Genomic DNA, 13,802 nt, shown 5'->3' on the forward strand with positions numbered 1-13,802 from the left:
TACAAAAGCCTGAAGCTCATAACACAAGGCTCAAGGGCAGCTTCTATCCTATTGTTATCAAACTCTTGAATGGACTTTTTGTCTGATAAAATGTACTCCTGGCCTCACAATCTACCTTGTTATGATCTTGCACCTTATCGTTTACCTGCACTGCACTCTTCTGGTAGTTTTTAAACTTTATTCTGTATTGTTATTGTTTTACCATATTCTGGGTCAATGCACTGTGTAATGACTTGACCTGTATAAACAGTATGCAAGATAAGCTTTTCATTGTATCTTGGTATATGTGACAATAATAAACCAATTGCTGTGTTATTTACCAATGTACAAGCAAATATTATGCCCAGAAGTGTAAGATGAATTTTGAGAACTCGATAATTCACAGCAAGTGAGTGCAATTTAAATATAAAAACATCGAAATTCAACTGCATTAAACTCAAAAAAATGTGATATCTGACCAAATATTTAGGCCATTAACTATTCAAATACATATTCAATCACACATTTCAAAGTAAATTTATTATCAAAATATATATATGTCAACATATATAATCCAGAGATTTATTTTGTTGGAGGCATCACAGCAAATATAAAGAAACACTATAGAGTCAATGAAAAACTGCACACAACAAAGACGTTCAAACAATCAATGTGCAAAAGAGAACAAACTGTGTTACTACAAAAAGAAATAAAAACAAACAAAATAATAATAATAAATAATAAATAAGCAATAAATATCAAGACCTTGCGATGAAAAGTCTTTGAAAGTGAGTTCATAGGTTGTGGGAACAGTTCAATGGTGGGGTGAGTGAAGTTGAGTGGTTATCTTGAACCAGAGTCTGATAGTTAAAGGGTTAAAACTGCTCCTGAACCTTGTGGTGTGGGTCCTGAGGCTCCTTTACCTCCTTCCTGATGGTGGCAACTAGAAGAGAGCACAGCCTCGATGGAGGGGTCGTTGATGATAGATGCTGCTTTCCTGTGACAGCGCTCCCTGTAGATGTGCTCAGTGATGGGGAGGGCTGTGTTGGACTGGGACATATCCACTACTTTTTGTTTGCTTTTTTATTCAAGGGCTTTGGTGTTTCCATTCCAGGCTGTGATGCAACTACTCAGTATACTCTCCACTGTGCATCTATAGAAGTTTGTCAACGTCTTAGGTGACATGTTGGATCTTCTCAACTTCTAAGGAAGTAGAGATGCTGCTGTGCTTTCTTTTTAATCGCACTTGCATGTTGGTCCCAGAACAGATAATCTGTAATAATAACACTGAGGAATTTAACTCCACCTCTGATCCTCCAATGAGGCCTGGCTCATGGGCCTTTGGTTTCCTCTTCCTGTAGTCAATAATCAGCTCCTTGGTCTTGTTGACATTGAGTGAAAGGTCAATGTTATTACACCACTCAACCAGATTTTCAGTCTCTCTCCTATATGTTGATTTGTCACCACCTTTGATTTGGACAATGACATTGATGTCATCAGCAAACTTTAATATGGCTTTGGAGCTGTACTGAGGCACACATTCCTAAGTGTAAAGTGAGTAGAGCGGGGAATAAGCACAGAGCCCTATGGTGCACCTGTGCTGACTGAGATTGTGAAGAAGATGTTGTCGCCAATCCAAACTGACTGGGGTCTGCAAGTGAGGAAATTGAGGATCCAATTGCACAAGAAGGTATTGTGGCCAAGGTCTTGAAGTTTATTGATTAGTTTTGTGGGATTAGTTTGATAGGATTGAATGCAGAGCTGAAGTCAATGAACAGCACCCTGATGTATGTATCTTCACTGTTCAGGTGTTCCAGGGTTGAGTGAAGAGCCAATGAAATGGCATCTTCTGTTGACCTGTGGTGATGGTAGGCAAAATGGATCAGAAGCAAGTCACTCCTCAGACTGAAAGGCTGACACCAGATGAAATTATGCCCTGATCAAAGTCTGCACAATCAGCAGTGGAGCAGAATGGCAGAGAAATGTCGAACTAGGAAGCAATAACCATATCAGTGATAAAATACACTTGGAATGAGAAATAAATCTGCTGACATAAACTGAGGGAAGATCTTTATTTGCCAATGCATTTGCTCTCTGCACCTCAATTTGCTAAACAATCACAGTCAAATCTGAAGCAGAGTAAAAGCTTTGGCTCTGACAGAAACATAATTAAATTAATCAGCCCTCATTAGGAAATTATGTGATGTTTCGTTCCTTAATCTATTTGCATTGAAGTATGAAACCTTCTCTTTAAGGAGAGAGCTTTGAATGAATTTTTAGCATGACTCCTGGTAGTCAATTTCCAAAATCAAAGCCCAAAGAATATTCATGGTTCTGAACTAGAACACTTTGATAAATAAAGGGTGGAATTGGTGAATTTATATTTTGTTTGGCATATGTACTAATCATCATAATATTTTGAAAAATTCTTTGCCACATGAGAAGTACATCAAAAATTTATATTAATTATATTGTTCTGCTTTGTTTCCTCAATGAAAAATTGAACCGTTAGTTCCCTGAGCTGAGATCATTAATTCTTCACACCCTGAGCATAACATTTGGAAACATCAGCATATTTTTGGAAAATGTAGATAATCATAAACACAAGAAAGTCTGCAAATGCCGGTAATCCAGAGCAACACACACACAATGTTGGAGGAACTCAGCAGGCCAGGAAGTGTCTATGAAAATGAATAAACAGTCAACGTTTTGGTCCCAGACTCTACTTCGGGACTGGGAAGGAAGGGGGAAGACTTCAGAATAAAGAGGTGGGGGGAGCGCAAGGAGGATAGCTAGAAAGTGATGTGAAGTCAGGTGGGTAGGAAAGATAAAGGGCGGGAGAGAAAGGAATCTGATAGGGGAGGAGAGTGTACGACAGGCGAAAGGGAAGAAGGAGAGGCACCAGGGAGGTGACAGGCAGGTGAGAAGAGGTAAGAGGGCAGAGTGGAGAATTGAAGAAGGGAAAGGGAATTAAAACATTTTCTACCAGAAGGAGAAATTAATATTCATGCCATCAGGTAGCTATTAAACTCTAGAGGTAATTCAGGGTGAATAGTTGTGCACAGCATCAAAGAGGAGTAAATGCAAAGAAGAGTTGGTAGAGTCAGGCAGAAGCACACTGTATCCCCTTCCTGAACTGGTGTGTGAACTAACTACTTCTTTGTGATGTTTGCAGGCAACAGTTTAGCTATTTGAACTGTTTACCATTATGCTGCACTAAATGAGCTAAGACAGCAAAATTACAGGTGATGGTGACTGATCATAAAAAGTGATATTGTCATGCTAGGAAGCTTCCATACAGTAAATGCCTCAGCACTATGATTATTAAAACATTCTAAGGCCCATAGACTGATGAAGATTAAATAATCAATTTGGTCATCTTAGGATAGTGCCAGCTGATTTAGTGGACTGCTCTTTTTTATCATATTAAAAACAACCAAAGATCAATAATTGTAGATTGATTTCTCAAAAAGTAATGAATTCTGAAAAATTAAGTTAGGTTCCCTCTTGCTCACTGAATAGGTAAGTAGTATTCTTTGATCTTCTCTCTTTAAAGAAAATCTGCCTTGGAATTCATTCATATTCCAAGCATGTTACTTTGTGAAATCAGCTCATTGTACTCTTCCCCTAAAATTCAATTCCAATGTAATTTATTTATCTGTGTTTAATGGTCCTGGATGAATTCTTGGCAAAATTCCACCAAATAGTTGCAAATTCTTTGTTTGCAGCCAAAATTCCAACAATTTGTAGATAGTCTCAACTACCTCTGTGCTGACATTTGTTGCATGTTCTAAAACCAGACCGGAAACTGAGAAAATGATACAGCCTCATTAAAAGCCTTCCTATTTGTGAAATGGGAAATTGAAATGAAGATAACTAAGTGTAACCTAAAACAGTAATTGATTATTTTTGTGAAATGTTAGACATTATACTGGCCTCAAAATACATAAATCAACAAGGGATCTATTCAATCAATAGCCACATAATTTTCCAGCAACAATAGTGACCCTTATCTACCTTCAAAATCAATCTATCCCTCAGTCAGTGAACTTATGATTATTTATTATGTTAATAAACTAATCTCAATATTCTAGATGGATTTCAAAGTAGATGACGACAGACAAACAAGTTTCAGAACATTAATTTTTGCACCAATATGAAAAGTTGTTTGTAAGTGGACTTGGATAATTTATCAAGCTGCACTTTTATTAAAACTGTGATATTAAACCTTTGTTTAAGAAAATCCTGGACATGCAAAACAGCTTTCCTTTACTACAACTTCACAATATAGTTCCATGGTGTTTTATACAGTGTCAAAATTTATAGAAAATAGCTGATGTCTTGGTTTTTCCTTCTTTTCAACAAAAATCCTTCCTACATATAAAAGAAAAATTCAGGAATTTTACAGTGCTTGATTTCACATTGGAAGTATTCTGAGGACTGCTACTTCATCTAATTTGATTGCATATATGTGTTTTTTCTTGTTTCCAACCATTCTGGCGGGTCTTTCAAGATATAAAGCCCACTAGAACAGTCGGAGATAAAATATTAACGAATTCCAAAAATATTCACCATCTGACTCCATGGTTTATCAATGGGAGCTGTGCTGTTTGCATAATTTCAAAATATAATTTTTTAGAAGAGCAATATAGTTATTAATGCAGGGTAATCACACATGTGCATACATTATGGAAACAGCTTCTAAAGTAAAAATTCTCTCTTTTATATTTATTCAGTAAAAATAAATAAATATGTGGGGTTTCCAGTGTTTAAAACAATAGTTATCTAATTACTAATGCACATTTGATCAAAGACATGTTGAATACCATGGTGTTAGCGAAATCAGATGCATGTTTGGAGTAAAACATACATCTCTAGTTTCCAGGTGTCTCCTCAGGAAAATAAAGATCATGACTGATGGCGATCTAGATAACATCTGGGTCAAAGATTGTCTGGTAATACGAGAAATTAAAAATACATTAGAAATACGAGACTTTGTTAAATTAAAACAGAGCTGAAAGGCTGCCTTAATTTAAGAAAATCACATGAATTCAAAGAAATAATTTATTCTGTTAGTTGGATGCTTACTATGTAGTGTACAATATCAGAGACCTTCTGTCAGAAATGTAGATGTTACTAAAATAGGTACAAAAGCAATTCAATACTATTCATTTCCTCGGGTAAAGTACTGTATCCCTGAATTACGGTAAACTATGATGACAATGTTGAATGATTATGCAGATTATGAAGCAGACAATGGCAAGTTGTTTACTGCAGTATGACAAGTCTATTCTGAAATTTTCAAACCGCCAATTATAACCAGAGTAGTTGTCCAAGTACACTTACAAAAAACATATCATATTAGAGTAAAAAAATAATTTCCTACTCCTGACGATTGTTTCTCTATTTTCAACTGCTTTAGTTTTCTAGTACATCTTCCGTGTTTCAAACCTGCCACATGAAAAATGTTTTGAGTTAACACAATAACATTAAACCATGACACTGTAAATCAATGTGAGGTTCTTAATGGCTCCTGCTGCAAATTCAAGCTGTTCTTTCACCTTTGCCTTACAATATCAATAATTTTATCTATATATCTCTATAGTATGGGCCATTTTTCAATAGATTTTTATGATTAGAATTTTATATAAGAGCTCCACAGAAGATATCCATGATTTTCTTAAACATATGTACCAGAGAAATTTTGTTTAAAAATTACATCACTATTATTAAACATTATTTGGATCAGCCAATGACATAGTAAAGGTACCAATTTCTTAAAAAACATTAAAAAAATAAATATAGAAATGCTTTAGCCTTGAAACTGTTCTAAACCTCAAAAGGAGTGCTAAGCCTTTGATGTGTGGTTAAGTTAATGTACGTCTAGTGTATGAAACCTTTGATGCAACTGAACTGAAGCCTTTACTGAGAATTGAATCAGCTTTCCACAATTTTTCATCTTCTAGTTTCACCATCACAGAGGAACTCCAGCGTGTCACATTTTCAAAAGGCTGGGGAAGGTAGGACGAGCTGGTGATGGTTGGGATTAGAGCAGCAGGGGGAGGGGCAATAAGGGGTGGGCTGGGATATATTTGGGGTGGAACCGGTGGTAAGAGAACCTCGCACTTTGGGGACAGATCAACATGTGTTCAGCAGAAAATATAAAAGGAGGATCTATGCATGGACCATATTAAGTTGATCTACATGTATGATGCGCCAAAGCTTCTTGTGGATTGTGAATGAACAAAGTAATTTGACAACAATGGCATCAATGTGTGCATTAATTGCTTTTTGACAACTGTATATGACAGCCCTCCATGCCTGTTTTTAGTGAAACTCCCGGCTTCCTTGGCTGCGTAAGTCAAGGGAAGACACAATCTGGTCCTGCCAAACTCGTGAGATTGAGACGGTTCTTCCACCCCAATCCTCAGTTTGTGTGACTCTGTGTGATTTGCTACCCTGTTACAAATTAGTGCCACGAAATAAGAGACAGTACATATGATTAAAGGAATCATATTTATGAACCTTAACTTAAGTGAAGGGTTAGTGAAGAAAAACAAAAAGGGCCCATTTTAATTAAACAGTCATTGTGCACAAGTTGGAGCTCAAGGCTTCACTGATATTCACTGATCTTCAGTCGATCTTGGCACCTGGGACCATAGAGTCATGGTCCCACACAGTGTCGAATCCTACGACCGGTTCTCTCCAACATCCTCTCTCTTCATCTCCCGCCAAACAAAAGCCCCACGACCAACCTCAGTGTCCCTCATCAAACCTACCCCCAGTTCCATCATCCTAATTGGATGGCACACATTCCTCATCGTCCCTTATCTTCAAAAATAACCCAAACATGCTGAAAGCAGAATGAACTGCTCTTACAGAGCTGCTAAATGAAATACCTACAGCATAACAGTAAAAATGTGAATCAGGGCATTACATTAGTTTCTTTCCGTTGTGGACATTTCTAAGCCTTAGTAGTTTTAAATGAAAATTTTATCCCTTTAATAATGACTTTAAATTGGGCAAGATAAAGTATCTGACAGAAATGAAAAGACAAGGGCAAGCCTCAGGCAAAATTTAGAATGAAAAGAGTTGAATTTCAAAGTACGCATTTCTACAGCTACATTTGAGGAAAATAGAATGAGAAATGACAATGAAGTACTATTGCCATTGACAGTAACATTGACGTCCAAACTAATACACAACATGTGCAGATTAAGTTGCTGCTCACAAATTGAAAACTTTAATTTATGTCTTCATGCCCTGTGGCTTTATTTTCACATTTAAATTGTGAAATGATGCAAGCAATGTATATTTGTAACTATTTTCATAAAGAACCAAGCTTTGAAAATATATTGTGGGACATTAGTCATGTTATGTTGAGCTGAATGTACTTATAATGGAATTCATTTGAAATAAACCGATCTATGGCAAAGATAACATATTAGTTAAATAAATTTGGGACAGCTGGGCTAAGGTTTTGTATGCCAATGCACCACTTTGATTTCAAAGCTTTTTGAAATTTCTTTCATAAAGACAACACTGCATACCTTGCTACATGGTGCAATCCAATAGCCAATTGCAAGAAATGGGAGTCCAATTGCAATAACGAGCACCACAAGGCATTTCATGGTGATGGGCTGCTCCCGTAATCCTGAGAGGTTTTCATACCATATTGTGAGTAGCTGCTGCTGGCAATTTGGATGGGCTACAAACTGTAAGGAACACACAATTATTGATTACAACAATATCTCCAACATATCGGTGGACATTCTGAAACTCTTCAGTTCTCATACATTTATTTATGTGAATGAGCTTTCAGAAAAAAAATGTAACAGAATGACTGTCAACGGCAACATTTGTCAAATGTCAACATCCACAGCAAATTGTAATTGGTCCCATTCAGGCTTTGCTTTACTGATAGCATTCCTTCCTCCAAGTCAGAAGGTTCACGGTCCGAATTTTGCTCTAGACAGCACTGGGAACTGAAGGTTAACTCTCAGTTTTTGGTTGGTGTCCAGCAGAATATAGCCATCCAGTGGTGAATTCCCTTTGATAAAAGGATTGTAGGATAAAACCAGTTCCCCATCAACTTCTATAAAAATCGTCAGAGATAAGAAAAGAGTGGGCTGACTGGAATCATGCTAACTTTCAAAATGGTTTTGCACTGGAAGAACGAAATGTCCTCTCAGTGTAATAAGACGTCCTCTCTGATCCACCCTGACTGTTAACTTTTACCACCCTGTCTCTTAGCTGTTCTAGCACAGGTGTAAAGGCCTGGCAGAGAAAGAGGGATCATTTAGAGGCTGCAAATTATAAACACACAAGCTGCTTCAGATGCTGGAAATCCAGAGTAACACACACAAAATGCCGGAGAAACTCGGCAGTGTAGGTGTTATGGTTTGTAACTCCAAACCATTAAACTAATTCAAAGGAAAACAAGAGAGCTGAGAGATGTGAGTCTTAATTTGTTCTTTAAGCAAAGCACTCACATATCATGTGGTAGCATCATTACGTATGCAATTCACTTATTTTTACATACAACCCATAATTATTTATTTAAATAAAAATGCTTTATCAAACAATATATTTACAGTATTAACTAAATACTACTGAAATATTAAATGCACAACCCTCCTCTATGCTTAGCTACAAACTCTCATTCAATATAAAATGCACCTTAACTATATACAATATAATACCACTTCTATATCCATACATCCACAGCAAAATTTAACTTGTCCCATTCAGGCCTAAAGATTTAATCGCTGTGGAGGATTTCTTACTCTTGTGGGATAATGTCTTTCCTGACAAGGGGGTGGGGATCACTCTGCTTGGCAGGTGAGACTTGTGGCTGTGAAACAATCCCAGGTTCTGGGTGATGGTTGTAGGAGTTGACTCTGAGACTGCAGGAAGTGGTTCTGACAGCAGCAGCTGCAGCCCCCCTTTCTTCTTCATCCTTTTTGTTCTAGTTTGTGCATCTTGATCTTGGAAGGTTCATTTAGTTCAATGGAATATTCTCTTATTAATCGTTCTATTGCTCCCTTTATGAACTGATCTCTCCTTCTGGTTTCCTCACCCACAGCATCATCTGACAAACCCTCTGTTTTCCATAGACTCCTTTTTTCCTGACCTTCCTTTCATCCAGCTGGGCTTTGGTCTTTGTATCTACTTTTACAAGCAGTTTTTTGTCTCCCACTTGAAGTTAATGCAATAACCTTAATGCACGCAAAATGGATTCTGGTTCTTTGTACTCACAAAAGCTGAATATTTGCAACTTTCCTGAAGTTCCTAGAACTCTTTTCCTGCTTTAAATCAAGCAACATTTTGCATGTGCCTGCCTGATTAACATATCTGAAACTTTCTCAGATATGTTGCCTACAAAAACGGTTATGGTTGGATCACTGCTTTTGTCACTTTTACGCTTCCTAAGAGCAGTATGGTCCTTCCTTGGTCCAATATGCTTTCCAATCAGAGAGCACCAACACCTGTTTTCCCTCTATTGGGTAATGGTTCATGGTGTTCAGCATGAAGACAGTTGTGGTATTATCCAGTACTTTCCTTAATTTGCAAGGGATGTGACATGCAAATGGTGGATGGATCTCCAATCAAGTTGTAATAGTTTCAGCAACTCACGTCCCCACAATGAAGGTCCTCTTGGTTTTACCATAAACAAGCCCAATGTGGCTTGTTGGTTGTTGTATTGTTTTTTTGGAGTTACCTTTCTCCGGTTTAAGTTCTTAATTGGATATCTGCAGGCTTCAGCTTAGTATTTTTGAATGCATCTCAAACCCATTTTGTGGAATGACTGAAACAGCCAAGCATGAGTTCAATTCCAATTTAATTAATTTGCTGTTGACTTCTGCTGTCGGCCATATCACTTGTTTATCGTTAATTTTCACAAATTGTAAATTTCAAGGCTACATAGTCCTGTAGCACCCTCATCATTATCAGATTTTTCATCAACAGCATGCAGATTGGTGCTTTTTTTTAAACTGCACCTTGACTTTTAATCTTTTTCTCTTCTCTGTGCAGTCCATTTATTTTTGTCTGACTGACATGCTCCTTGTATGTGTCCTACTTTGCTGCATTTTCTGCAAGTTTTGCCTTTAAACCTGTACTGCTCTGGTGTATGCGAGCCCCTGCCACAATGGTAACACCATTTGTTCATCCAGGCTGATTTCTGTTTCAATTCTGCATTTTGTTCATGCTGTCCTTCATTCCTGACTGCAACTCAGTTATGTCTGTCTGTGGTTTCCACTGAATACAGCAATTTTAATTGCTCTTTTAAATGCTTTAGTTAGGAGTTGTTTTTGAATGCTTTCTTATAAGATTCCACAAACTAAATGATCTCTCAGAGCATCATTAAGCACATTGCTGAACTGACATTTTATTTATCTTTAAACAGTGCAGCTTTAAAGTTTGAGGTAGTTTTAAAACTGCAGTTCCTTTATGGATTATCTGATACTTATCTCTTTTGATCATTGCTGTCAAAGCAGTAGATACAAAAATTTCATATAGACACTCTATATCCATTGCTATTCCACGGACTGTTTGGTTGATTTTATCTAACCAGGGAAGATCAATATTGGGAAGGTTAAAATCTTTAGTGTACATACCTATTTAGAATTTGATTCTTTGCAATATTACTCTTTAGGGGTTTCCAGATAGATAAGACTGGCTGTCAAGGCTCATGGAAGTTTCAAGTATCTGTACAAATTAGGAGCATCTAATGTCAAAATGGTCCCCAGTGCAGTTTTAACTAGGGCCAGAATGAACTTTGCAATAACTTTCCCTCGAGCTGAAGCTGTTTTTGCTGATAGTCTTTGGGTATAAAAGATATATTCAGGAAAATATATCTGAAACTTTCTTCTCTGAAACCATAATAAGTCTCACAGAGTAAAATGCACCCTCTCAAAACACAGTGTTTCCATTTGAGACCCTTCTCAGATTTTCATTCCTGCCAAGTACTTAGTAATTATGAGGGAGCTAACGACCCCCAACCCTGGTCTTCACCAGCCTCTGTCATTTCTATCCTTGGCATGAATGAGTCAGCACTATGCAGTCATTGTAAATGAAACCCAAAGCTACTTATCTAGAGCAAATAAAATACTGGATGTAAGTTCAGAGTGCACATTGTTAGTGGAAACTGTAAGTGTAACTAAATGGTAAGACTCTAAAGGAAAGTGTACCTTTTTGACTTCATATTTGATGGCCAGTTTGACACGGGTCAAGCCTGCTCTTTGACAGTGGTGTCCTTCATCTTGATCAGCTTCCACGTCACCATTCAGAATAGCTTCAACTTCCTCACTGTCTCGGCACAGGTCGAGGACACCAACAACAAAGTCTTTGCACTGCATAGATAGCTTGCGATAGTCATTCTATATTAAAACAGTAAAAAGACACTGCTCAAGAAATTGGACTCATAAATCATTGTGGGTATTCATTCTGTCTATGGAGTACAAAAATGAAAATTTGTTTAAAAGTTATATTTTCTCTCTAATTTTGAAAAATAAATCTTCACTCTTTTGTTTCCTCCATGCCAAAATCCCCAAGCAAGTTGTGAAGAGAGAAAGGCAGTCTCAAAGTTGGGAACACTAAATGTTCATATTCAAAAGCTTAAGCTTTTAGGGAATTACATCTTTTCGAAGCATTTCTGTGAAAATTCAGCTGAAATTGGCCATATACAAGATGCTAAAATAGAGACATCAGATTATATTTCCATTAACTCGGGGTAGCACCCCATTACACTACATTACACGGTATTTCTATATTCTATATTCATTTATGGCACGTTCACATTGCTGACAATCTTGTCCATTTGTATTTGTTTGGAAGGATGGCGTGGCATGACTTCCTTAAATCACTACAGTGTTTGTGTTAAAAACTGCTACACTGTTTGGTAGGAAATTCTAGGATTTACATCCAGCAGTGATGAAGGAGCCATGATATATTTCCAAGTCAGTTTGGAAGGGGACCTGCAGGTAGTGGTGTTCCTACATTCAGACTGATTTTATCTTTATTGGCTGCAAAGGAATGCAATTTGAAGTTCAGTTGGTGCAGTTGCAGTACATTTTGCAGACATCACAAGGTGGTGATAGCACAAGGCGCATACATTTACTGCAGTGGATGTGTTGCTGGTTTAAGCAGGCTGCTTCGCTCAGGAGCATTTTCTGACCTGTATTCCTCCACAAAAGTAGAGATTATTTTATCATAAAAACGGACTCACATCTTACAGTCAGAGGAAATGGTCTGGGGTGTCAGAAAATAAGTCACTCATTGCAGACCATCAAGCCTCTGACCTGCTTTTGTGGCTACACAACCATGACTTTATGATGGCAAAGCCAATAAATGTCAAAATGGTTAGATTCCCTCTTGCTGGAGACGGCGTCATGGTGGAAACAGTGCCCACCTCTCTACAGCACATTGCTGAATATTGCCTCTGTTTTGTAAACAAGGAGATAGGTTAATTTGCTGGGAAGTTACAAATAAATCTGAACTTAGTGCAACTATTGATGAAATACTTGCAGCCATGGATGAGATAAACTGAGCATAGCTGAAGGTCATTAATCTTTGGATGCCGTCCTCAAGAACTCCTGCAGTGACACCCTGGAGCTGTGATGATTGACTTTAATAACCCCTCTGTCTCCCTTAACATCTAGAAAACTTCAATCAAGTCATTCCTTAATCTCTTCTACTAACTTACAAGTAATATTGCAGTGTGATTTCTCCTTGTATGTGGACTCTTGGAATCCAGGTATCATTCTGATAAACCTTCACTTCACCCCCTCCATGTCCAATCTATCTTTCTGAAGATGAGTGTTCAGAATGCTCTGGGTGCAGCTTAACCTGGATTTTAACAGCTGTAGTCTAACTGATACCCTTTTGTGTTCCAGTTCTCTAGATCGGAGTGGCTGAATTCCAATAGCTCATTGCATGTTCAACACAGCAGGAAAGAGAATGACAAGAAGCAGTGGTGCTTCGAATGATTAGCCAGAAATACCGTCTGTGAACTCAATATGGGGCAGCACGGTAGCGTAGTGGTTAGCACAATGTTTTACAGTACAGGCAATTCATGTTCAATTCCCGCTGCTGCTCATAAGGCATTTGAACATTCTCCCCCGTTACCGTATTAGTTTCCCCCAGGTGTTCTGATTTCTTCCCACAGTCCAAAGACCTATCAGTTGATCATTGTAAATTGTCCCATGATTAGGCTATGACTGAATAGGGGGATTGCTGGGTGGCTAAGCTCAAAGGGCCAGGAAGGCCTATTCCGTGCTGTATCTCAATAAATAAATACAGATATAAATAAATTTAAATATATTTTTAATCCAGTTCATTATTTTGATCTCCATATTTGCTCAGACTACTCTTGATAATCCAAGAATTCTGCAGAAGAAACAAGGGTACTGCAGAGCAAGCCACTCAATTCAATGTTTGAATCCATTACATTGATAAAATATTGAATGTCTTTACAATGACTCATTTTTGATTCACTTTGGAAGGTCAAATTTGAAGGCCAAATACGGAATTAATGACAGGATTCTTGACAATGTGGAGGAACAGAGGAATCTTGGGGTCCAAATCCATAGATCCCTCTAAATTGCTGCACAAATTGATGGGATTATTAAGAAGGTGTATGGTGTGTTGGCCCTCATTAGTTAGGGGATTGAGTTCAAGATCCGTGAGGTAATGCAGCAGCTCTATAAAACACTGGCTAGTCCACACTTGGAATATAGTGTTCGGTGCTGGTCGCTTCATTATAGTAAAGATGTGGATGATATAGCGAGGGTGCAGAGGAGGTTTACCAGGAAGCTGGCTAG

General features: G+C 37.8%; 1 protein-coding gene across 1 annotated transcript in view; it reads right to left on the bottom strand.

The window, feature by feature from the left end:
* LOC140196031 (short transient receptor potential channel 3-like) overlaps positions 1-13,802 on the bottom strand; it is a 140,583-nt gene that overhangs the window by 62,887 nt on the left and 63,894 nt on the right. Inside the window, exons 4-5 of the mRNA XM_072254730.1 lie at positions 11,172-11,360; positions 7,530-7,694 (exon numbers count right to left, since the gene is read on the bottom strand). Of these exons, the coding sequence (XP_072110831.1) occupies positions 7,530-7,694; positions 11,172-11,360 (354 nt within the window). The remainder of the gene's footprint in view (positions 1-7,529; positions 7,695-11,171; positions 11,361-13,802) is intronic.

The sequence above is a fragment of the Mobula birostris genome, chromosome 4, assembly GCF_030028105.1.
Source record: "Mobula birostris isolate sMobBir1 chromosome 4, sMobBir1.hap1, whole genome shotgun sequence".
NCBI lineage: Eukaryota > Metazoa > Chordata > Chondrichthyes > Myliobatiformes > Myliobatidae > Mobula > Mobula birostris.